The 24,090-nt window shown below is 43.7% G+C and overlaps 1 protein-coding gene across 1 annotated transcript in view; it reads left to right on the top strand.

The window, feature by feature from the left end:
* BRINP1 (BMP/retinoic acid inducible neural specific 1) overlaps positions 1-22,623 on the top strand; it is a 59,233-nt gene extending 36,610 nt beyond the window's left edge. Inside the window, exons 3-7 of the mRNA XM_074161180.1 lie at positions 1,078-1,247; positions 2,551-2,656; positions 9,424-9,660; positions 15,064-15,286; positions 21,483-22,623. Coding sequence (XP_074017281.1) covers positions 1,078-1,247; positions 2,551-2,656; positions 9,424-9,660; positions 15,064-15,286; positions 21,483-22,623 — 1,877 coding nt within the window. The remainder of the gene's footprint in view (positions 1-1,077; positions 1,248-2,550; positions 2,657-9,423; positions 9,661-15,063; positions 15,287-21,482) is intronic.
* Positions 22,624-24,090: the final 1,467 nt, after the last annotated feature.

The following is a 24,090-nucleotide window of genomic DNA, read 5'->3' as shown; positions in this document are numbered from 1 at the left end:
AGAGGCAATGATTTCATCAGAGGTTCATCTATCAAATCAGAACAAGTACCCTTCTTCTCATTATGAGAGCTATGTAGGAATGGCACATTCCTAGGTATCTATTCTCTTCATTTATTAAAATCAGGACTTCAGATGTTAAGAATGCAGGAGGTTATTCTACCTTTTTACTCCTTCTGTAATGCCAGCCTTATGTTAAGCATGAACTGGATTTTAATCTGGTTCATACAGCAAAAATTGAACTTTTAGGTAAATATTACTTCTCAGCTTCATATCCTTTTCTTATATCTTTTGTTAGATTCTGGTTTCTGCTAATGTTTAGGATGTTTGCTGCTATCAGGTCTTAACTGCTTCACTTCCAGATTCTCTGTGATTACTGGCTCAAAATCACTTCTTGTCCCTTATCTTGCACAGTATTTTTTCACTCCCCACTTAAATTCACTGAATCTCTGGGAGATGAAAAAAAAAAAAGGCAGAAAGACTGGTTGGTTTAACTTATCTTTCCTGTTTGCTTTTTCCTCTTATTTTTCTCCTTTACTCAACCCCCTGCCCTTACCCTTTTGCATGGACACTGGAAGATAAAGAGGTACAACTGGCATTTGTTTGTCCTCTGTACCCACCTATTTGCAACTTAAATCATCATTTGTTCCTTCCAGAAATCAGGCCAGAGACAATTGCATAAAAGTGGCATCTTCTCTGGTCAGGTAAGCGTCGTTCCACAGGCACTGCCCATGGAGAAAAGCGTTCCTCAAGTTGGTCAAAGGGTCTGAATTCTTTCCAATGGTTGTGGTAAAGTTATGGTGACTAAAGTCCAAAATGTTATCTGCTCAATTCAGTGGAGCTGATCTACAAGTGTGGTGGACCTGGCCTTTCTGGCTGAATAGAGAAGGAGGCTCATATACACTCCAGTGAGGTTCTGGAACTGGTGATGAAGGGTGTGTTCATGTAAGAGTGCTTTACATGTTGGACTTTTCTTTCTTTAGGTGCAACACGTGACATCGCGTGTTCCTGCTAAGATGACCCTACGTGGCACCTTCCTGGGCTTTACTGAAATCTCCATTTGTTTTTTTCCTGCTGCAGGAGAGGAGGCCTTGACCATGTACATGGACAAAAGCCGCCTCGACAGAAAGTCGGGAAACGCCACCCAGAGTGTAGAAGCGTTGCACCAGCTTGCTTCCTCCTACTTTGTAGACCGTGATGGCACCATGAGGAGACTCCATGAGATCCAGATCTCTACCGGAGCAATCAAGGTACTGTATCTTGCCTTAGGAAGAGAAAGAAGATTGTGTGTCCATACCAACACTGTAGGGATTTGGGGCAGGACTTTGCCAGTCCAGTGTGACAGCTTTTTTGATCACAAGATGTTTTGTTCCTGCATTGATTTCCCAGGGTAAATTGTACTCTTACCGACCTTACTGAAGAATTGATTTCTCCAGGGCCAGTAAATATCTGGAAAGAGGTGAGCATTCATTGTGATTGTTAGGTAGGATAGGAGACTTCCACTATGTGTGGCAGTGACCCCTGGAAAGGAGAGAGGGAACAGATAATCCAGATCAGCGCTGGAGTTTGGAAGGGAAAGGCAGGTCTGTGAAATGGCCAACCCCATGCAATCCAGAAGTACTTTCCTATTGTGGGCGTAAGACTGCTAAACATCTCTCAGATGAATTGGCTACAAGAAAAGGTGAAAAAATCGGTGTGGCATCTGGAATGAAACAGGCTGAGAGACAGCTTGGGGGTTGCAGCAGGAAGGAAGGGGAGCTGCTCAGAGCATACAAAATAAGGGAAAATGGCTCTGCAGACAAAGGCTGTCTTCTCTGAAAGCAATCATCCTATACTGGGGAGGGATTTTATTGTTGCAGAGTTCACTCCAGGGAAAGCGATGTGGATGGAGTCATCATTGTTAGCCATTTCTGAAAGGTTTCAGCTCTTGTTATTGTTCTGTGGTGTCTCATGGCTGACTCTGTTCCCTTCTGGATGGGAAATCGAATTGAGATATTGAAACAGTGACAGCAGATAATCACCCTTTGTGAATTCAGGAAGGGCAGCTCTCCTCCATGGCGTGAAACCAACAGCAACAACCACAGCAACAGCACTGCAGGTCATCTGTGCCTCCATCTATCCTCAGCACAAGGATGGTGCACACATATGCTGTGGGAGCACTAGGCACCATTGTGGGCTGGCAATCCATCTCTGTATCTTGCTTTCCAATAAGTGAAGCCAGGGAATAATTCCTCTACTGGCTTCTGATGTTCTCCAATGGAGATCCTCTATGAGAAACATCAATCTGCAGGACCTCATTGCCAAGCCCAGAATAACATGCAGTACCATAAAGAAAGCAGATACAATTCACTCTCTTTTTTCAGCTTGTGAGTCTGCCAAACATTAGCTGTGTCTGTCCAGTGTGGGGTATTTTTTCTCAATTAGAGAAAAATGCATTCTGGATTGCATCAGCTGGTGACAAGGGGTCATTATATTACAAAGTCTGAACTTGCCTGGGGAATGTGTGATGCTACCATTGAAGGGAACACACTCTCTTTTCTACATCCTCCACAGGTAACAGAAACTCGGACTGGCCCCCTGGGCTGTAACAGCTACGACAATCTGGACTCTGTGAGTTCTGTCCTTCTGCAAAGCACTGAGAGCAAACTCCACCTGCAAGGTAGGGCACAGGAATGAGGGAGGTGGTAATACAGGGCATGGAGGTGGGGGGGTGAAATAAGAGAAGGGTGGACTTTTTTCTAGCCTTTTCCCCTCCTTTCTTGGCTGTGATTGCCGCCTTCGCTGTAAGTTCCCTGAAGCAGGACCGGTGGCTTCTGGTGGCTTCATAGGATGCTCAGCAGAGCCAGGGCTTGCTTGACAGAGACTGAGCCAAAGGCACAAGGAACTGCATATTGGACACCAGTAAAGTGTATGGGTGCCCCCTACCATTGAATTTTGATGGCCTTCTGTGTATTATACCTATCCTGACATAAATAAATATGACCTTTTCCATTAATAATGAAGGGGCATTCTGTCCACGTCTCTCTTTGTCCCTCCCAAATTGCTGATATGTGCAAGCGGTTTCCAGATCAGCTTTTGGGACTCTCTAATGACTGTAATCTTTGGGAAAAGTCACAGAGGTTTTATTTGGATGCTAGAAGCCATGGCTTCAGTCCCAGTTGGGGAGCTAGTCCAGAAGTCAACAGATAGAGGTCATGACTGAATTAATAAGTAAATACATGCTGGTTAGCAAGAAGTCAACTTCAGTAGAAGGAGGAAATTCACTGGGTGTGTAATTTACTAAGGTTATTCCCAAGTTTTTGACAAAATAAGGAAATGTGGGATTTAATTGCTCATTTGTCCAGATGGTTTTATTTCTGGAATCCTTGTATTTGCACAAATTTTAATTTTTCAGATGAATGGGCTACGTTACATCTTCCGCTTTGAGTATAATTTGGCAAGTGCTGTTTTAATCTTGGTTTCACGGAAACTGGGTTTCATTTACTGAGTCATGTTGTGGATATATTATTATTGTTATTATTTGCCTTTAAAAATAATAGGCAGGTTGTTTTCACTATTGTGGTGATTATCTAAATCACTTAGTTCTGGTTCTTACCTAATTAACAATAAACAATTTGAGGCTTTTTATATATTGTGATGATGACTGCTGGTAATGAAAACCCAAGGATGACACATCAGATAACTAGGTAAACAGCTAGATAAGCAGACAGCTCTGTTTATAGGCAGACAAACTGATAAGTAGGTAAATCAATAGATCTCTATTGGTGATCTGATCCTACAAGAGAAGAGAAAAAGCAAGGTGCCTGAGAGGGAGAAAGAGGTGGAGGAAGAGGGAAAATTTAGGAGAGAGAGGGGATATAAGGTGGACAAGGCTGTGATTTCTGATGGGAGCAGGCAGAGAACCTCAGGGATCAACCACACATGGGTTTCATGGAGCTTCATGGCATAAATCAGTGCAGAGAGGGGCCAAACCCAAGCCAAGGGAGACAGTGAGGGGAGGAAAGAAGGTAAGAGCTCTTCCTAATAGAACAAAGTGACCTTTAAAGCTACACCTGAGTGTTTTCCACCTAATCTGGAGTGTGGTTCTTGGGATAATTACCCAGGATCCTTCCTCTGCTCTGAGAGACCTCATTAGGAATTAGTCACAGGGCTGCAGGTAATGGATCGTGACCGAGTCTCCTCTGATCTGATTAGCAGCCAAGCATGAGCTGCTGACAGAAATCCATGTTACTACCTTCGTGTCACTCTGGCTCCAAGACTGGCTCAATAAAAGAGCAGCATCTTCGTGACAGGGAGAATTTCTGTTTCTGAACTTGCTTGCTGCTGCCCAGCCCTGAGAGTTGTGGTTTCAAAGATGTGCCCTTTAGGAGATTCAATGGCCGGACCTGGAGCTAAGCTACTTTCATGCCTGAGTGTAGGGTTTGGGAAGGTCAGCCAGCCTGGAGATTTAGGGGAGGACCTGGATGAAAATCAGGAAACCACAGTGCAGTGTGTCCAGTTCTGCACCTCAGGTTACACGGACAGAAAAGCATCACTAACCAGTATCTGTATGGACCCAGCACATCTGTTCAGACGCCAGCACTGGGGTATATTCAGAGGTACATCTATCACAGCAGCTCAGAAGGTTTCCCTTTTTCCTAGCACTACCTGGGCACAGGTTCCCTGTCCTGTCCATGGGAGGGCTGTGCAGTGATGCAGCCTCCCCTCTCGGGACAGGTGAGATCCTGTTGTGGGGGATCTCACAGGTGACTGCGCTTACTTGTAGTTTATATCCTTCTGTCCCTGCCACCAGTACAAAAACGTCCCTTCCCTGTATCCGTCTTCAGTGCGGCTGATGCACGAGCTGCCTGGAAAAGGAGTAAACCAGAGCGTGGGAGGGGAAGATGCCAACAGCTCTACAGCACTCTGGTAGGAAACAGGAATTTGTGTTCCCTGGAAAAGTGTCCTAGGCTGAAATCTGAAATTTTGAGTGAAAAAGAGCAACATTCTGAAAAGTTTTGAGAAATTAAAATCCCAGAGACATATCCTCTTGGGCAATGTGACAGTATAGGTCAATATTGCCACATTGGACTATTTCAATAAGGTAAAATCCTTCTGTGCTATTCTAAACATTGTGACATTAAACAGGAATTATTGCATATTAGGTAGTTTTTTACATCAAATATGGCGATAGAATATTAAAATTTACATTACAATTAATATTTAAATCCTTGCCAAGATGGGAAGAGCAGTAATGACAACACAAAAGATTTCAGCTTTTCAGTGAAACAAAATGAAGAAGTATGAAATATACATTTAGACCTTTCCCTGTCAGAAGTGCTTTTGGAGTCAACGTGCTCTCACAAAATGCTTCAATGAAACTGCATTTTCAACAGAGAACTCTTCTGTAGAAAATGTTTCAAATAGCTCTAATTTAGAGCTGGGGAAATTTACCTCTTTTAATGCAGGAAGCCTTTTATATACAGTCCAAATCCAAACATCTCTCTCTAATAGTTTTTCTCGGTGAATTAAGGACACGTTCCCTTGTCAGACGCTCCATATTCTGCCTGTAGTTATCTAAGACAAACCTATACCAAATCTGTGCTGCTCTTAATTTTTAAAGAGGAACTTTATGCTTTACAGCATGGCAGAATTCCTCCTTCTGGTCAATAAGGTACCTTCAAAACTAAGATATTCTCCCTAGCACTTGTCACCAGCAAACTTACCTTCTGCATGTATTATCAGGTCCCAAGGCTGCTGTGGAGGATGAATCCATCCCTTGCACACCCTAGCTTGGATTGAGGTGTTCATCCTATGAAAATGGTCCAGTATCTCAGTCTTTAAGACCAGGTTGCCCCCCTGCTTGGCTGCTGATGTGGGGTTGCTTTATCAGGAGACAACACTGAAAGATTAAATTTTATATATATTTTTTTTTAATAATGTTTGCAATATTTAAAGAAAATTCTTGGAGAACAAAACAGCATCTTGGTATATTTTGTTAAGGTTGTGGTGGGCAGCAGGGCTTTCCCGGCCGGCATGGCTGGCTGCAGCTGCTCTGTGGGGCTGGTGTGATGTTAGAGTCCTTGGGACTGCAGCTTTCCTGCTTTAAAGGTGGCAACTGAAACACCCAGAGCACTGGTCCCAGTCAGAATGGCCTTCTTACAATCTCATGTTTATAAAACTTACCTTAAAAACGATTAATCCCACCTATGCTTTATTGACAGCTGTAATCAATTCAATTTCAGCAATATTTAGTCACAGGGAATGGTACAGAACTACATATGAATGATGGAGGGTCACTCAGGACTGAGTGAGATGCTACTGGCCCAGTATGTGTCAAATATCTTGCTAGGATCTGGTCACAAGGATGCTCAATACAAACCCCAAAATGTTGATATTAATCTGCCCGTGTCTGGGTATGATGTATCTATATATATATACGTGTGTTAAAGCACAAATGTAGAAACAGGCATGGATGTATTTGAGTAACCCTAAAACTGATTTCTTCCACAAGGAAATTCCTGGCTGGAAGATCTCTGAGTTGCATGTAATCCCTACAACATGTTTGCAGTTTCAAAGTTAGGGCTTTGTGCTTGGTGGATACGCGTATTTCGATGAGTAGCTGGATTTGTGTGTTGCTTGTTCCTGGTCTAAGCACATATTTGGGTATGTGCTGCTTGTTAAATGCTACAATTAACTGCTTGGATTCCAGCAGAACTGCTTACCTGATTAAAGTTAAGTATTTATAGAAGTGTTTTGTTGAATTTATGCTAACTCTACAGGCGGTCTGATTACCTCTTAAACACGAGATTATTTCTTACAAGAGAAGGTTATCCTGGATATGTTTTTTAGAAGCCATGAGTTTTATGGACAAAAAGCAAGCATCCACATGAGGCACTCTGTAGTGTAGGATAGGACCATGTTATGTGTCAGAGATTGCAAGGTATTCATGGTTCTACATGTGCTGAGATACACAACGGATGTTCCTTGTGATTGGAAGGACTTTCCCTGAAACTTTAGTTGCTTTTTTTAACCCCTCTTTTTTAACTTTAGTTGCTTTTTTAAAGTCGAGATTTCTGGACTTTCCCCTCCAGAAAAAGTCTCCAAAGCCAGTATCATTTGTAGCTGGGACCAGACAGCATGTCAGTGCTGTTATCTAAGTTAAAATTCAAAGACAAAATATGGTGAACTGAAGAGTCTGCAGGCATTTGGGCCTCATATTCAAAGGTTGGAGGAGCAATGAGGGCAGATTGCTCCTCCATGAAGCAGAGTGGAAAGATTTATTTGTGGGACTTGGACCATGAATAGATGGGGTCAATGCACATCAAGAGGTCCAGCCTGCCTCTCCTGTGATCTTGCAAGCTCAGTGAGTACAGAAGCCTTCAGGCTCTCCAAGGACCTTTTGCAGATCTTGGTTCTCCAGCCGTGCCATGCTTTCCTTCCATCCTGAAGGGAAGACTTGGACCCTGGCAGGTGGGACCGTCCCTAATGTCAGTGTTAAGGCTTGAAAAGGGACCATTCCTCTGCGATGGTTGCTTCAGATAAATCTCCAAAAGAGACTGAACTTCAGTCCTTCCTGAAGACAACAGGAGGAAAGATGTCAAGAGGTATCACAGGAAAGACCCAAGGGACTTCAAAATGCTGATCCTCATTAGACTGTGGGATGCTGTAGACTGTTTTCAGCTCCTTGCATTTTCCCTCCCTTCCCCACAACAACACTGCAGAAAAGGCAGCAGGATCTGTGCAGACACAGTGCCTCCAAATGACGGGCTTGAAATCCTGCCTTGTGCAAGGGTCACAAATGTCTTCTCCAGCTGCAGGTTGCTCTGCATTCATCCTGCCTGGAGGCTGCCACTGCTCCACGCTCGGCTATGAATTAGGTCAGACACCGGGGCAGCTCACTGCCGCCGAGCATGGTGCTCTCAGAGGCAGGAGGGGAGAGGAAACAGAGGTCCCTGTGCCTTCAGCACCCTACGGATCCCCCCCCAGACTTGATCTTCCAGAGGGACCTTGTCAAGGCTGGAGGTGTCTCTGTGGAACCAAAAGCAAAAGGGTAATGGGGGTTCCTGGGGCACTGCCTGCCACTTTTCTCTTGCCCGAGGTGAACATGACCCATCACAGAGATGGGCCTGAACTCCTGAAAGGAGTCACAGCCCTTCCTGCCCTTCCTGCATGGCCTCATCCTCTGAATTATTGTCTTATTTTCATTCCACTCCAATGAGCTGTCAGCCACGGATACAGTAATTCAGCACAATGGAAACACAAACAGATGGGTAATTGACCCGCCTGCCTTCATTACACCGGAGTTCAGCGCTGCTGTTCAAGCCATAAACTCCTTTATCTGCCACTCTGAAGTCCCTGGGCCTTTTATGGGTAAGGAGAGCGGGGCCGGGCTTCCCATGAAACATCCGCTCAGAGTTACTATTGTCTCTGCCTTCCACGCCGCAGATGCTGACAGAGTCTGACAAGCAGGACTCACCAGGTAGAAGGAAACAGCTGTGAACCCTCGGGGACGTCTGTAGGGAACCCAAGGGCAGGGGCTGGAGAAGGACAGGATGGAAAAACATGTACACTCTACATAGGGCAAACACTTAAACTGTTACTGTGTCCTCTAGTACCCGAGCAGCTGTGCACCTACACTAACGCCTGCACAGACGGATGGATACGCAAACACTTGCTATGGAGAAAGGGACATGGGGATAGATCTCTCAGCTAATGTAAATCTTCAGAGCGCCACTGAATTCATTGGCACTAAATCCATTTGCACTTTTATAGGATTTGGCAAGTAGCCTTCCTAGTAGGGAGCAAGCTGAAAAGACTCAGGTACTCAGCTCCCATATTTGTACTGTGGGAGCTGGGCACTTAACTCTGCAAGGATCTTTTATAAATTTTTCCTCGCATTATTTTCCTTTCTTCTGCTTTCTTTCCTTTCTTCTTTTCTCTTTCAGCGTGTAGTTTCCTTGTTTCTGTGGTACCAAACCTATTTAGTCTCTCTCAAAACAGCATAATGCTCATCACTTCTGAACCAGCACTTCGTTGTAAAGTATCAAAAAAAAAACCAACTCCAAATCCCTAAACCAAAACCCTACACCTGGGAATGAGGGAGGCTTTGCATTCAGATGCTGCCGACTGTATTGGGATTTAGGTTTGTGATGCAAAAGGGTGCACTGGGTGTTGGGAAAGGGGAAGTTACTTGTCACCCTTCTCTCATAGAGCAGATGCTCTCAGCTAGCTCTCTACTTGCGCTGGAGGCAGGCAATTTGTACCCCACCTTCCTGAGTCATGACAGCTCCAAGAGAAATCTCCCAGCAGCTCCTAATTCCTCAGCATCACTTTCCCAAGCTGTTAATGAAACAGGTTTTGAAATGAAGAACAGATATCTGAAATTATTTTTTTTCCTTTTTTTTTTTTTTTCCCCCACATCCCTGCCTCTTGTTCCTATGACAGGTCTCCAGATCATCTTCCCTCAGTATTTACAAGAGAAGTTTGTCCAGTCTGCCTTGAGCTACATTATGTGCAATGGCGAGGGGGAGTACATCTGCCGGAACAGCCAGTGCGGCTGCCAGTGCGCGGAGGAGTTCCCGCAGTGCAACTGCCCCATCACCGACATCCAGATCATGGAATACACACTAGCAAACATGGCCAAGACCTGGACAGAGGCCTATAAAGATCTGGAGAATTCAGGTAACTGAGCAAAACGTGTTTTCTGATTGATTTATTTCAAACAAAACATGTCAGATTATACCAGTTAGGAATCCTTTCTTCCCTTAATGTAACGTTACAATTTGGATAAACAACTAGAGGATATTGAACCCAAAAATGTGATCTTAGTCTTGAGAAAGTGTCTGTTTTTCTCTACACATGTACAGACAAAAACACACACCACATGTAATTCTATGTATAAGGGAATATTTTCCATGAAAGAGTTTGTTTGATTAAAAATCTGATTTTTCATACTAAACCAGCTCAGAATCTGTCTTTAATAGTTCTACAGAGAAACTTCCACAATATGAATGATGCAGAAATTGCTTTTCAGATTTGCATGAATGATTTATTCTGCTTTGGTGAAAGGCAATTCACAGAGAGAGAGCACAGGCCAGATGACACCTCATTTGAGAGAGAGAGAAGGAGGGAAAATGACTTTTCTCTGACAGTGCCAATGTCTGCTGGTGTGAATATTCCTCTTCTCCCTTCACTTTCTCTAAGTGTGATGCTGGTGGTGTCAGCAGATTTGTTCCACATTGATGCTGGTAACACCCATAGTAGGTGTGCAACATTGCTCTCAAGGGCTTGAGGTAGGAAAGAGCAATATTATCAGCGCAATTACATCCTTTCCTTTAGCAAGGGGTCTGCCTACCCTGCAGCCACATGGGCACTGAGCAGAACTTAATCGAGAGTTTATCCCTGTGCTGCCTCTCTTCTCTTATTGTTAGCCAGTTATCTTCCAACACATTTTCTTTAACGATTACTGTCATAACTGTCCAGGTCTCCATGTTAGGAAATCAAACTATGAGAAAGGGACCGTCTAGCTTCATTCAAGGCACTGAACAATCCTCCTTCAGAAGTCTTCCCAGCAGCAATTTCTTTCTTCATGTTGAAGATCCCCATAATGGCCCAAATGAAGCAGTTTCCTCAACAGGCTCTTGAGGACTGCTTCATCTTTCAATATGTGGACCCTGCTGGTGTGTCGCTGTTGCACTGATTCTTATGTCCAACCCACGCTGTCAACTTGGTGCTTAGCTGAGCAAAGTCAGAGTGGTAGTTAATGGCCTAAGGCTGATGGCCATCTTGATAAGAACCCCCGCCATATACCGTGGGGAGACAAAAGGCTGGGGCAGTTCCAGAAGTAGGTCAGTAGCTGAAGAGGTCAGTGGCTCTCTGGGAGTCTCTATAGATTCATGGATGGGGTGGGTACACCAGGGCAAACCTGAAATTTGAGTTTTGGAAGCTTCTGCTAGCTCAGTACTACACAAATCAGGGTTACTGGCAGTGCCTGCCAGCACAGCTCTGCCACTAGTTAAGTGTTACTAGTTGCTAGTTCTGGCAGAGGATCTTCACACAAGTTGCTCAAGAGCCACATGTTGGCCACCGCTCATCAAACCCCTTTACATTCCCAGGGGATCTAACCCAGGCACTTAGAAGGTGAGAGCCCTATGGAGAGAGAAGAATTACAGTCCCACAGTGATTGTTTTACTGTTACATTCTGTACTTGTTGCACTTGATCTAGGCAAAGACTGTGGTAGATAGTTATATTCAGTCTCCCTTCCCTTGAGATTTCAACAGAGGAAGGTGTTTTCCATTTGCCATGTTAAAGTGACACATTGCAGTGCAATTCTCTGCTGTGCTGTAGCCATATTCCACCCAGGGCTGGAGGCTTTTCAGGGGTAGATGGAGTGATTATCTTTGTTTGAAGCTGCTGTATCTCATTCATCACTTTGTTGCATCATGCGTGAACTTATCCTTTGAGATGAAAGTTGCTATCAGAAAAGAATGTAGTATTAGTATTTTGCTTCTTTGTTTTAATAAATATTCCCAATAACTAGAGGATTTTCTTCATAATGAACAGCAGAAAAGAAATCTCTAATGACATCTGAAGGTTTTTCCAATAAAGTGGGCTGAAAGGCACATGAGTGCTGTGAAAGCAAATACCATTTGCACAGGAAGCTGCTGATAGCCTAAAAGATCTATATTCTCTTTCTGATCTGTGTTGGATTCCTACGTCATTTTGAAAAAAATCATGTGGGGCACTCAAGAGTTGATGTGATTTGGGAGAGCATCTTCAAAGTCAAGGAGGCTGCAATGAACTGATGCTGCCTTAAATCAGCTCAGGAGCTCTCTCTTAGTCCAGTGCTTCATTGCTCATGTGTAAATTGAGAAAAAATAACACTGCCCGATTCTTGGCATTTTAGTACATCTGGCCAAAAAATTCTGTGTCAGGACCGTGATTCTGGATTTTAAAACAGCCTTTTGATTAAAAATCATGGGGTGGTTTTTTTGCAGTACTATTGCTTTTTGATGAAAATGTGATATATTTTTTTTAACTGAAAAGGCAAGCACTGGAAAAATGAAAAGTTCATCTTTGAAAGAGATGTTTGAGGTGGCCATTTCACTGCGACGCCACCATTCTTCTCCAGAGGCTGAACCCTCCGCCCTGTGCCACCTGCGGTGCTGAGTCATTGCCAGGGGACTGCCTGCAGGAACTGGGTGACTCTGCAAAAAGGGGGGCTGTGTTGCATGATGGGAGATGTAGTCCTAGCTGTCATCAACATTTTCTGTGCTGATAAATAAAATAAAAATGGATGTATACAGCCTTATTAGTTAATTGGAAATTCTCAGGGTTAAGAATGAACTACTCCCAGAAAGATACAAGGCTTAGCACAATGCAGCCGTGGTTGCATGGTTGGGGCCTCCAGGGATAGGTATAAATAAATATAAATAAATAATGAAGAAGCTATTCTTTTTGGAAAGTATTTTTTCACCCCCCTTTTTTTAAAACAACTCCATCCAGCTTGTATTTTGCTCATTTGTTTTCCCCCCAACGTTGCACTGCAGTATCAAAATGTGCACACTGCACTGAAATTTCTCCCTTACCCGTCTCTATGAAAAATGTAGCACATTCATCATCAGAGGGAAAAAAAAGCTTGGTCTTTTGCACAAACAGGCTTTTGAGGAAATTGATTTATAAGGGGCGGGAAGCAAATGCAAGGCTTTTACTGCTGAAAGGTACCAGGAGTAATCAGCATGGTCAACAGAAGCAATTATACATGATGATAGTTTCAGAGGACCACTGAACAGGAGAGAAGCATTTTTGGGGAGGAGAAGGGCACTGAAAGCAGCATTACAAATAGAGTGAAAACCTGAGAGATTATTAAAAAAAAAATCTCTCGGTTATCTTTGGGGAAGAAAGGAAACAAGCAGATGTCCTGTGGATCTTGATAGTGCAATGATGATAATTATTTTTATTAGGTGCTTGGTTTCACCATGTGATGAGTAGGACATGAACATCCTTTTACCGTCTATATAATGATGGTACTGACTAATGCATAGATATTCTTTGTTAGGAAGTTAAGCATGAACTGCAAGTTGCTGAATAATAGGAAATCTGTTATGCAAATATATATAAGCTTTGTAGAATAGGTTGTAAATTATCTGGTCTGATTTTCTCCAATAGTTCTATGGATTATTTCTTTTTTTGAAAGGATATCAGCCTTTACAAAATTTCATTTTTTTATTCATTTTTTTCCTTTTGTCCTCTTCCTTCTGAAAATGGGATGAAGGAATTTAAATTTAAAAAAAAAAAATTAGGAAAGGAAGAAAAATACTGTATATAACTTGCAGGAGAAGGTGGCTGCATTTCTTGTTGGATACTTTGTGGGATTTATGGCAGGGCTCTAGTCCACCTCTCTCTAGAAGCAGGACTACCACCAGCACTAGATCAGGTCAGCCATAGTTTTCTCTGGCAGAGCCTAAAAGGAAAGATTCTTCTACATCTCTGGGCAGCATGTTCCAATGCTGCATTACCTCCAAGTGAAGAAGTTTTTCAATAAATCATTGGAACTTCTCAAGCTGCAAACTGACTATTACTCCTTGTTATATCATCTGTCTCTAATAAGAAGAGTTTCTCTCCTTTGTATTTGTAAGCGCCTTTTAAGCAGTTGTAGGCTGTAATTAGATTGCCCCTTGGCCTCTTCTCCACCAGATGAAACAAGTGCTGCTCCCTCCACCTGACCTTGTAGGACTTGTGCTCCAGGCCCTTGACCACCTTGGTAGCCCTCAGCTGGGCCCTCCCCAGTTTCTCAACACTCGTCTTTAATCGGGTGTCCCTAAAGATGGGCAGGAAAATGCAGGTGCAGCCCCAGTAGTGGCAAGAAGAGGGGAACATCCCCAGCCTACTGGACTTAGCCCAGTAAGCTGTTTGTGTTGTTTGCAATGAGAACATAGTGTTGACCCATCTTCAGGATGGTGCCTACTGTAACCCCCAGGACCTTTCTAGCAGCTGTTACTCAACCGGTTGTTTCCAAATCTGTGCTGATGTGTGGGGTTGCTCTGCCCTGGTGCAGAGCTTTGTTCTTTTTTTTATTGCACTTTATGGGGTTTTTGTTGGCTCACTCCTTGCATTTCTGAAGGTCTCAGTGTGTCAAACACAGTTTTCTGTTATCAAAAATTGGGTTATTTTCTACTGAAAAAGTTGGAACCATCTGTTTTTTCCATACGAGGATGTCCCAGCCTGGTAATCAGAGTCTAAGCAAACTATACTTCTCCGTTAGGAGGAAAGGGGTGGTCATAAACAGAAACAGTACCAGATTTTGTTTTGTGATGAAAAAACCTCAAGCCCTGCATAAAGTTTTTTTCATTATCAAATAAAATCAAACGGAAATAAAGTGATCACAAAACAACATTTAACAACATATTTTTGGATCAATTAGATTTTTTCCTTTGGCTAAAATTGACACATTTTGTTCTGACTTTAGCCGTGGAAACTATTTTATTTTATTTTCATAGTTACATAAAGCAACTCATTTAACTTCAAATGAAGTTAAATGAGAAAAAAGAATCAGAATGCTCTTTTTAAAAAATGAGAAAGCAGGACATTTTAACACAATCCAAAACCTTCCTCTGGGGATTTTTTAAAGCTTTTTTTTCTCTCTCTTTTTTTTTATTTTTTTTTTTTTTAACAACAAAGCCAAAGTGATTTGAGTTCAACAACAAATGGCATTTTAGGAGCAGACAAAAAACAATTTAAATGAGAACTCTTTAACTGACAATGATTACAACTCCCTGCTTTTTGTTCATAACCCATGCTCCAGGGAATGTGCTCTCTTTTTTTTCTCCACCATGTACACATTAACCTCCTTGTTTCACCCTAATACTCTCCGGCTTTCATTTCCCATAGGGAAGCAGCAGCAGCCGTGGAATTAGTGAGCTTCCTGGGGCACAATGACAGAGTTAATGGACATCACCTTCCTTTAGCAGAGCACTGATGGCCTCATACATCACTGATGTTTCTCCATCCTGCTAATGACAAGCTTTGTAACTTTCTAACAGTTTAGAAACCTCTGTATTTCTCCACATTTTGGTGTGTTCCAGATGAGTTTAAATCCTTCATGAAAAGGCTACCTAGCAACCACTTCCTGACCATTGGGAGCATCCACCAGCACTGGGGGAATGACTGGGATCTGCAGAACCGCTACAAGCTGCTGCAGAGCTCCCTGGAAGCCCAGCGCCAGAAGATCCAGCGCACTGCCCGCAAACTCTTTGGCCTCAGTGTCCGGTGTCGGCACAATCCTAACCACCAGCTGCCTAGAGAAAGGTACCTTCATCCTTCATTGGGGTTGGGTGTGGTGGGATGGGTGACTGATGGAGCTGAGCCTGGGCTTGGACCTCAACCCAGCAGCCTGAGCGTCTGGATGTGTTAATGTGGAGGTTTGGGGGAAAATGGTAACATTTGGGAGTGGGCTTAAATTTCTGGAGGTGTAAGTAACCTTTATCACACACCTAAGCATAGTCACATTCCTTCTGTGTGGTAGTACCTGCCCAGGTGAAGGGCACCCACTTACCCTATAGTGTTCTGTAAGACTATTGCGGGGCTGAGATCAGCCAAGCAGACTATGATGCTTTTTAAACGGTCTTGCATCATGTACCACAGGCAAGTTTTAAGCCTCAGTTAGCTGTTAAAATGGACATATGGAGCACAAGATGCTTCAGCCCATGTTTGAGTTGTGCTCCTCAATGAATACAACCAGGGTGAAAGAGAAGCTTTAGTTTCACTGGGAATAGATCACATCTCCTCTACAAAATGCAGAGTGAATGTGCAAACCTGCCCTGACCAGAAGCAGCATTATTACAGATGGAGAGGGCAGATTTTCCATTACAGCTACAGCAGCTATTGATAACCAATAGTCACCTCCTGCTGGCTCCTTTCAGTCCTGACCTATGACTGAGTTTAAGTTAGCTTCCGATCATTTTTGGAGACTTGCATCTATGGATTTTAATAAACATTTCTTGCTGTTTCTTCCTACATTGTCTGGAGTGAAGTGACACTGAAAAAATGAGTCCTAATGCCTTTTCTTCCATGCTTCTCATGGAAGGGTCGGACCAAGTTAATATTTCTAGAGGAACTGTTTTTTTCATCTCCTTTATTACCTAAATATTTAGTCTTACAAGAAAATAAACTGTTTGACTGCTGTCTCCTGTTATCATCCAGTCCCCAGCTGCTGAGCACACTGAGATTTCATTTCATCGCTGTACAGCTCAGGAAACTCTTCCAGGGCTTAACATCTCTTTAATTACCAAGAAATCTCATATTTCTGGACAAAGACTTGATGGACTTACTAGGGATGAGGAGAAATATCTATTAAATTTAAGAGATTATGAAAAAAAAGTCTGGAGAACTTCCTAAAGTTGGCCCATTCCTGCCAATTGGCTGAGCTGCTCTAAACAAGCCAACGGGTGGAGGAGTCACAAATATGTCCAGGCATTATTTTGAGTTGTGCCACAACAACAATAAAGTGAAGCAGCAGCGAGCAAATATCCAGCCACCCATGTTGCTGAAAAGAAAGCATTCAGAGAAATATCTTTAACGTTTCTCTTCTATTTTAAAAAGTCAGCCACGCAGAAAGGAAGCCTCCGACTTCTACTATAAAATCTGGGGGAAGGAGGACAAAATGGATGATGGCAGCTGGGTTTTTAACTGACTGATGTGCTTGATTTGTTTAAGTCAACACCACCAGGCATATTATCATTTCTTTTCTTATTTGTCATTCTGTATTTGTAGCGAGGCAGGGGAGGGGCTCAGTAGACAGATGTGTAGCGGAAGAGGTATGCATTTCACCCTTCTTTTCACAGGGCTTGGAAATACTCTAATTTTCTAATTGTTACTGTACAGAACGACAGACACTTATCAAGGATGCCAGTGGCTTTGAAAGGATGGAAGGTTCTATTAAGAGCAAGCCTCTCTCTCTCTTTAATACACATAATAGTAAGCCTACTTTATGTATTCCAAAGCAACGTGAAAAAAGAAATAGGATTGCTGTTGATTGTCCTCGGGGAGAGGAAGAGGTGGTGTTTCCAAAAGAAAGAAAGAGTAGGGATTTTGGCAATTAGTCTGATTCTCCATCACTTTTTTCAATAGCTAAGAAAGAAATACATCTCTATATATACACATACACACATTTGCTCTGCACTGCTTTTGCTTAAAAACCACCTCTTTGCAGGCAAGTTTGTTGGTTTAAAAAAGAAAGCACTCCTCAGTTGTTAAAGCTCCAACATTGAATGAGTACCTATAGTCGCATTTTAAAACTCTGGATGTAAAATATAAATAACATCCAAAGGGGAGGGGGGGAAGAATACACGTTCTGGGCTCCAGCCAAATTGTCATTAGTTAAGAATACATCTTACAGCTGCTGAGAATAAAAATAGCATTTTTACTTCACTGTTCCATACATAAAGTCCAAAAGTACCTCCACAGCAGATAGTGTTGCTTGGAAAGTGAAAGATGCATTTGCAAAGGAAGACTTGTTAATTCCCTACCTTTTCCCTTGCAATTTAAAAAAAAAATAATCTGTCCTGCTGGATTGTGGTTTTGATTGTTTGGGGGGGGGTTTGCTTGGTTTGGTTGGGTTTTGGTTTTGTTTTGGTATGGTTTTCTAATCATCTCAGACACCATCTACAGCAAGGCTGTATCTTTGTCTCAAGGGACACTCATCAGCCTCTTCCCCTCCCCAGACCTGATTAATCCTGAAAGATGACAAGTCAGGAGGAAAGAAAATTATTCATCACCTTCCTGTATAACCTGCCCTCCGCTTCTGATCTGAATGCCCAACACTGTCCTGTAAAACGTTATTTTTGTCACAGGAGATAGGTTTTAAATGGTGAACCAGCTCTGCATGGTTACCTGGCACCCAGTTCCCAGCATTGCCAGGGGACCACGTCTCTGATGCACAACCACAAGAAAACACTGCAAAATAACTCTCACAACTTTGCCTGGATGTCATTTTTTTTCATTTTAGTTTGGAACGTAAGATATTAAAGTTGAATGCAAAATTGCTTGACAGTGACCTTTGAAGACATAGTTTTCCTTTTTTTTAATTTAACATGCTGTTGTACTTTATACTTTGAACTGGCAGAGGTAACAAACACAAGGCAATATAATTTTCATGATGATATTGAGACAGAGAAAGATAAACGACGACTTCTTAATGAAAGAGAAAATAATTAAAATGAAAACGAATGGCTACTCTGCTGCTAGCTTTCAGCTTTTAAACAGTGGCTCTTTTCAGCTTCCTTGTGCCCTGACACCTCTTGGTTATATTCGAGTCTGAGCCATCATGGGGGTGTGTTTAAAGAAGCTGCCTCTTGTCAGCTGAAGGGCTGTGACTGGTCCTGTGTATATTCTTAAACTGTCCCAGTTGCGAGACAAAATGGGGTAATTTATACCGCATTTCCTCTCTCTCACTATATCATCACACTTCCTATTGTCATGTTTGTAGCCCATGCCCAGCTTTGCCCTGGATTCTACATTTTCATTTAATTACGTCCTTTATTGCTGCCATCAGCAGATGGTGGATAGCCGCCGCCTTTTTTTTTTTTTCTTTTTGTCCTACTTGTGTCTCTGCTGAACACTAAGACATATACACACAACACCCAAAAAAACAGCCCTCTTTCTCCTGATCTCCTCCCATCCTTCCTCTACAAAGTTGATCTGGTGAACAGGAAAATTACTAGTTTCAATTGCAAGATATCAGATGAGACTCCTTTCTTGTTTTGCTCTGCCAACTGTTAGGATAAGGGAAGGACGGAAGGATAGCATTTTTTTTTTTCCCTCTAAGACAGACAGGATATGGTCATCTGACTAATTTTTATCGTGTTGCCTACCGTATAGCCTGGCAATCCTGGCAAACCATGGCCTCAATGGTGTTTTCAACACATAAAACCTGTGTAAAGCACACCTCTGACAATGCCAAATACCTAATCTAACCCACCTCAGAAACCACCTTTAGTCCTAAAAGCAACCATTACTACCTCACCTGGAAGCCCAGTCCCACAAAAATCAACAAATATGACCGTGGAGAGTGCTGTGGAAATCAGGGAAATGCTGTCCTCACCTCACGGACATGGGTAGGGATGCTGAGAGGGTACCTGATGGAGCTGGACATTTACCATCTGTCCGCCACCAGCCTGCTCACTCAGCCCTTCATTTTCTTTGTGCTACTGGGCTTTTCCCTGTCCTTGTCTTGGTAGAGATTACAGTGGGAGCTAGGGACAAAGCTTGCAGCTGCAGGAGATAACTCCCTTCCAAGCAACCTCTGATTTTCATCATTGTCATCAAGCCCAATCGCAGGATGAGGCAGCACACAGGAGCCTTGTGCTTCCCTTCAGCAATTCCCCCAGCCCGGTGAGCCCCCCAGCAGCCAGCATACATATATTGGAGGGTTGCTTTGGTTTTAGTCCATCCTCCATTTGCTCGTGGTCCCTCAGCTTCATGGTTAGATTAGTGGTTAGAAGTAAAGAAAGAAGCTTTCAAGGAGGTGCCTGGAGAAATTGAGTTGGACTCACAGCACCTGAGGGAGACTGAAACCTGGAATCTGGGAGCCTTGCTAAAGTCAAGTGCATGTCTGGCTTTCCAAACAGGAACTGCAAGGCTTCAGATGGGGTAAAAAATATTCACATTGCTGAAAAAGCAAGCAAAAGTTCACCTATGAGCAGAAGGCAGACTCAGTCCCCAGGGGATGTTTTTGAGAGTGTTTGTTGCTGTCAGCAGCATGTTTTGCAGTCACACTGTGCTATGCTGTCCCCTCCCCTCCGAAGCAGAGATGTTCTGGAAGCCAGGAGGAGCCCCGTGCACTTTTTCTAGAGACCAGGGCTGTCACTGTCTCCCTCTATGGCAAATATTTATAGAGGTCACTACCTTGCTCCCAAGCTCCCCACCCAGCCCTGTCTTTTCCACCAGCAGCAGAGCTCCTGCTAGCTATGAACAGGGGAAAGAGACCCTGGCAGCCCTGTACTACAGGAGGAATGTGAAAATTGTTTCTTCCCACATACAAGATTTCAGAATTTTCCTGCTAATGCACTTCCTTTTACCTCGCTCTTTCTCCTTTCACTCAGTTTCTTCCTGCTTCTTTTCATTCCTGTCCTCTGTCTTTCACTTGTTGCTGTTGTTTCAGTTTTCCCTTTTCTCCAGCCCTATGCTTCCTGCCCACTGCATTTCTCTCTCATTTTTCCTTTTACCTGCATTTTTCCCCTTCTTTCTTCCTCCAGCCTTTCTGCTTCTGCACCTTGATTATTTCTTTCCTTCCAGCGCTTTCCTCTGTTTTATACTCTCATCCCTCCACTCGCTCCCTCCCCCTAATCATCTTGCTGTTCTTTGCTGCTGTATCATTTAATGCCTTCTTTGATACAGCCTACAGCTTAATGATTATTCGGAGGTCAGGCGATGCAGGTGCCATGAATTTCACTAATCCAGCTCTGAGAGCCTCTGTCCATAATCACTCCTCCCGTTCTACAGGGACTGAATCCTAATTTGTCATTAGCCAGTCCTCTCACTGCAGCGCTACCAAGAACTTTTTGCCCAGAGGAGACAATGAAGTATTCATTAGCTGGGGGGGAGGCGGAGGGGAGGGAGCAGGCGGCTGAACAAGGCATTCTGCTGAAGGCTGCTGAGAAAGGAGTCGCTGTGCTGAGATTGCCCAGGGAGGGGGGAAAAGAGGGGCAGCAAGGCAACGTTGCGAGTGGTTTATACAGAAAGCAAACGTGGGTTACGGTGTCATGCATTAGGAATCATTCCAGGGCTGCAGGATGAGGAGGTGAGGGTGCACTCCTATAGGAGTGGTGGGGCTCAGGAATGGGGAAGTGTGGCTGCTTGTTAAGGGGAGAGGCTGTAAGAGGAGGTTAATTAGCAGCAGATGTTTTAAAGGAGAAGCTGTTCTAGCAGGTTTGTCTCTGTGCACCCTGACTTCCACCCTCTTTTCTGCTGTTATTGACCTCTGCGCCATAAGCAGAGGTTACTGCCGGCTTTGCCTCATCCCATTATGGCTCTGTTTTTGGAGAGTGGGGGGAATTGCCGATGACATGAAGAGGAGTTTTCTCCTGCTAGCCTAGAAGTTATGCTGACCTGCAATGTCTGATAGCACCTCAGTCTCTGGCATGGCTTTATCAGCTCCATTCCCGTGGTTAAACTTTGTCACTGTGGCATTGATGGGCTCCTTGGCAGGAGACTGTGCCGGTCTCAGCTCCTAGAACAGTGTGAAGAGAGAGACTTCAGATGATCAGTTCTAACATCTAGCTATTTCTTAGAGGGCTTTTGTTCTCCACCAAAGGAGTAAACAGCAGATGAAAGATTCAGTCCAGAAATAGACTGGAATAACTCCCAGATGCCACGGCAGGGCACCAATATTCTGAGAGCTCTGCCTCAGATATATCCCTGAAAATACTGTGGCTCCAGTAAGATGCCAACACCTAAGACTCTGTGAGTCTCTACAATGCTAATGCTTTCTTCTTTCTACCTGCAGGACAATACAGGAATGGCTTACTCGGGTCCAATCCTTGCTCTACTGCAATGAGAACGGGTTCTGGGGGACCTTTCTGGAAAGCCAACGGAGCTGCGTTTGCCATGGTGGCACCAGCCTGTGCCAGCGCCCCATCCCCTGCATCATCGGGGGCAACAACAGCTGTGCCATGTGCAGCCTTGCCAACATCTCTCTCTGCGGCTCGTGCAACAAGGGCTATAAGCTTTACCGGGGTCGCTGCGAGCCTCAGAATGTGGACTCGGAGCGGAGCGAGCAGTTCATCAGCTTTGAGACGGACTTGGACTTCCAGGACCTAGAGCTGAAGTACCTGCTGCAGAAAATGGACTCTCGCCTGTATGTGCACACCACCTTCATCAGCAATGAGATCCGCCTGGACACCTTCTTCGACCCCAGGTGGCGCAAACGCATGTCCCTCACCTTGAAGAGCAACAAGAACCGGATGGACTTCATCCACATGGTGATCGGGATCTCCATGCGAATCTGCCAGATGCGCAACAGCAGCCTGGACCCTATGTTCTTTGTCTACGTCAACCCCTTCAGCGGGAGTCACTCTGAGGGCTGGAACATGCCCTTTGGGGAGTACGGCTACCCGCGCTGGGAGAAAATCCGCCTCCAAAACAGCCAGTGCTACAACTGGACCCTGCTACTGGGCAACCGGTGGAAAACCTTTTTCGAGACCGTCCACATCTACCTACGCAGCCGGACTCGGCTGCCCTCCCTGCTGCGTAATGAGACTGGCCAAGGGCCCGTGGACCTTTCTGACCCCACCAAGCGTCAGTTCTACATCAAGATCTCAGATGTGCAGGTGTATGGCTACAGCCTGCGTTTTAATGCTGACCTCCTGCGCAGTGCTGTGCAGCAGGTCAACCAGTCGTACACACAAGGTGGGCAGTTCTATTCTTCCTCCTCCGTCATGCTCTTGCTGCTGGATATTCGGGACCGAATCAATAGACTGGCGCCTCCCGTGGCCCCAGGGAAGCCCCAGCTGGATCTGTTCTCTTGTATGCTCAAGCACCGCCTGAAACTCACCAACAGCGAGATCATCCGTGTGAACCACGCTCTAGACCTGTACAACACCGAGATCCTCAAACAGTCGGACCAGATGACAGCCAAACTCTGCTAACCCGGACTTTTCAGTGGACATGTTGGTGATCGATCCTTTTGCTGTAAAAAAATAAAAGAGAAAAAAAAACGAGAAAAAAAGAAAAAAGAAAGAAAGAAAAGTGGGGGGAAAGTAAAGAAAGGGGGAAAAACAAGATTTGTAAAATGTAATTAATATACAAAAGAGACAAAAAAAGAGGAAATTCTTCATTTGTTGAAAACTAAACCCGTTCTAGCAGCTGTATAAAACTGTCAGGCATGTTTGTTATTTCTATAATCCGTCATAAAAGGGTGACACCTTACTCTCTCTTGACCTTGGGGGTGTTGCTTGCTAGTCCTCAGGGGCAGCAGAGTAAATAAAGGGAGGAGCAGAGAGAGGGGCAAGCTTCTGTAATGAATTGTAAAGATTTCTGCTATGCAGGTGCCAAGACAAAGAGTCAAACAAAACAAAAAACAAACAAACAAAAAAAACCAACCAAACAAAGAAAACCCACAAATAAGAGTTATCTGTAAATGTAAAAGAACTGCCATTATTCCTATAGTGGGAGTAAATGGTTAAAGATAAAAGATATTTCTTCTGTTGAGATTTATGACAGCTTTATGTTGAGTTATTCACACAGCCTGTGCTGAGCTTTTCTGGAGGACAGAAGGCGATGGCAGTCCTTTGAGAGTAAAACCAATGCCTTATTGGTGAGAAGACACATAAGAGGTGGTGGGTGGGTGCAGGTCTCAGGTGTCTTCACTTTGGGATTTCTATCTTGGAAGACTTTTCACCAGAGGTAGAGTCTCAGCACTTGTTGAAGAATGGGACATGTCAGGTCCCTTTGGCTACTTTGCTGAATTGGAGTCCATGCCCTGCATCAGACTGCTGTTGCCTTCAGGGATGTCAGAGCTTAACCTCTTGAGGACCAGCACCTTTAAACCTTCAGTCACTCATCTTTAAGGTACTTCAACAGAGTCCCTAAAACAGAGAAAGCCCAAATCATATGCCACTTTGATAAACCTAGGCTTAAATGCAAACCTGAGTTTGGCTTTTTGCCTCAGGTTCTGGGTTTTCCAATAACACTGGAAAACCCACGTCACCACAAAAACCAAAGCACAATGCAAGAAAACACATTTCCAAGGAAACCTGAAACACCTAGGGGCACACATGTCATTTTTGTTCCTTGAGGAAGGAAAAATTCCTTTTAAATTCTTATATTTCCATGGCTGTGAATAATGTCTTTGTTTCACTTTTTACACTTTCTTTGTCCACAAAAAAAAAAATATTACAGAAAACAGATGAGAAAATTTTATTAAAATATCCACATAAGTAGCAAAAAGGAGGGGGGGAAGAGCACAATAACCAAATCTACTCTGAATTTGAGTTATCAAAAAAATTACTAAAAATCACTAAAAGGTGGGTAAAATTTTGTGGAGTGTGCATGTTCATGTATGTTTGGATTTAAAAAACATGATCTATTGAATGGAATGTATGAATGTAGGATTA

This window comes from Numenius arquata, chromosome 19 (assembly GCF_964106895.1).
Source record: "Numenius arquata chromosome 19, bNumArq3.hap1.1, whole genome shotgun sequence".
NCBI classification, from domain to species: Eukaryota; Metazoa; Chordata; class Aves; order Charadriiformes; family Scolopacidae; genus Numenius; species Numenius arquata.
The sequence above is the reverse complement of the archived record's forward strand: the minus strand, read 5'-3'. Positions and strand labels throughout refer to the sequence as shown.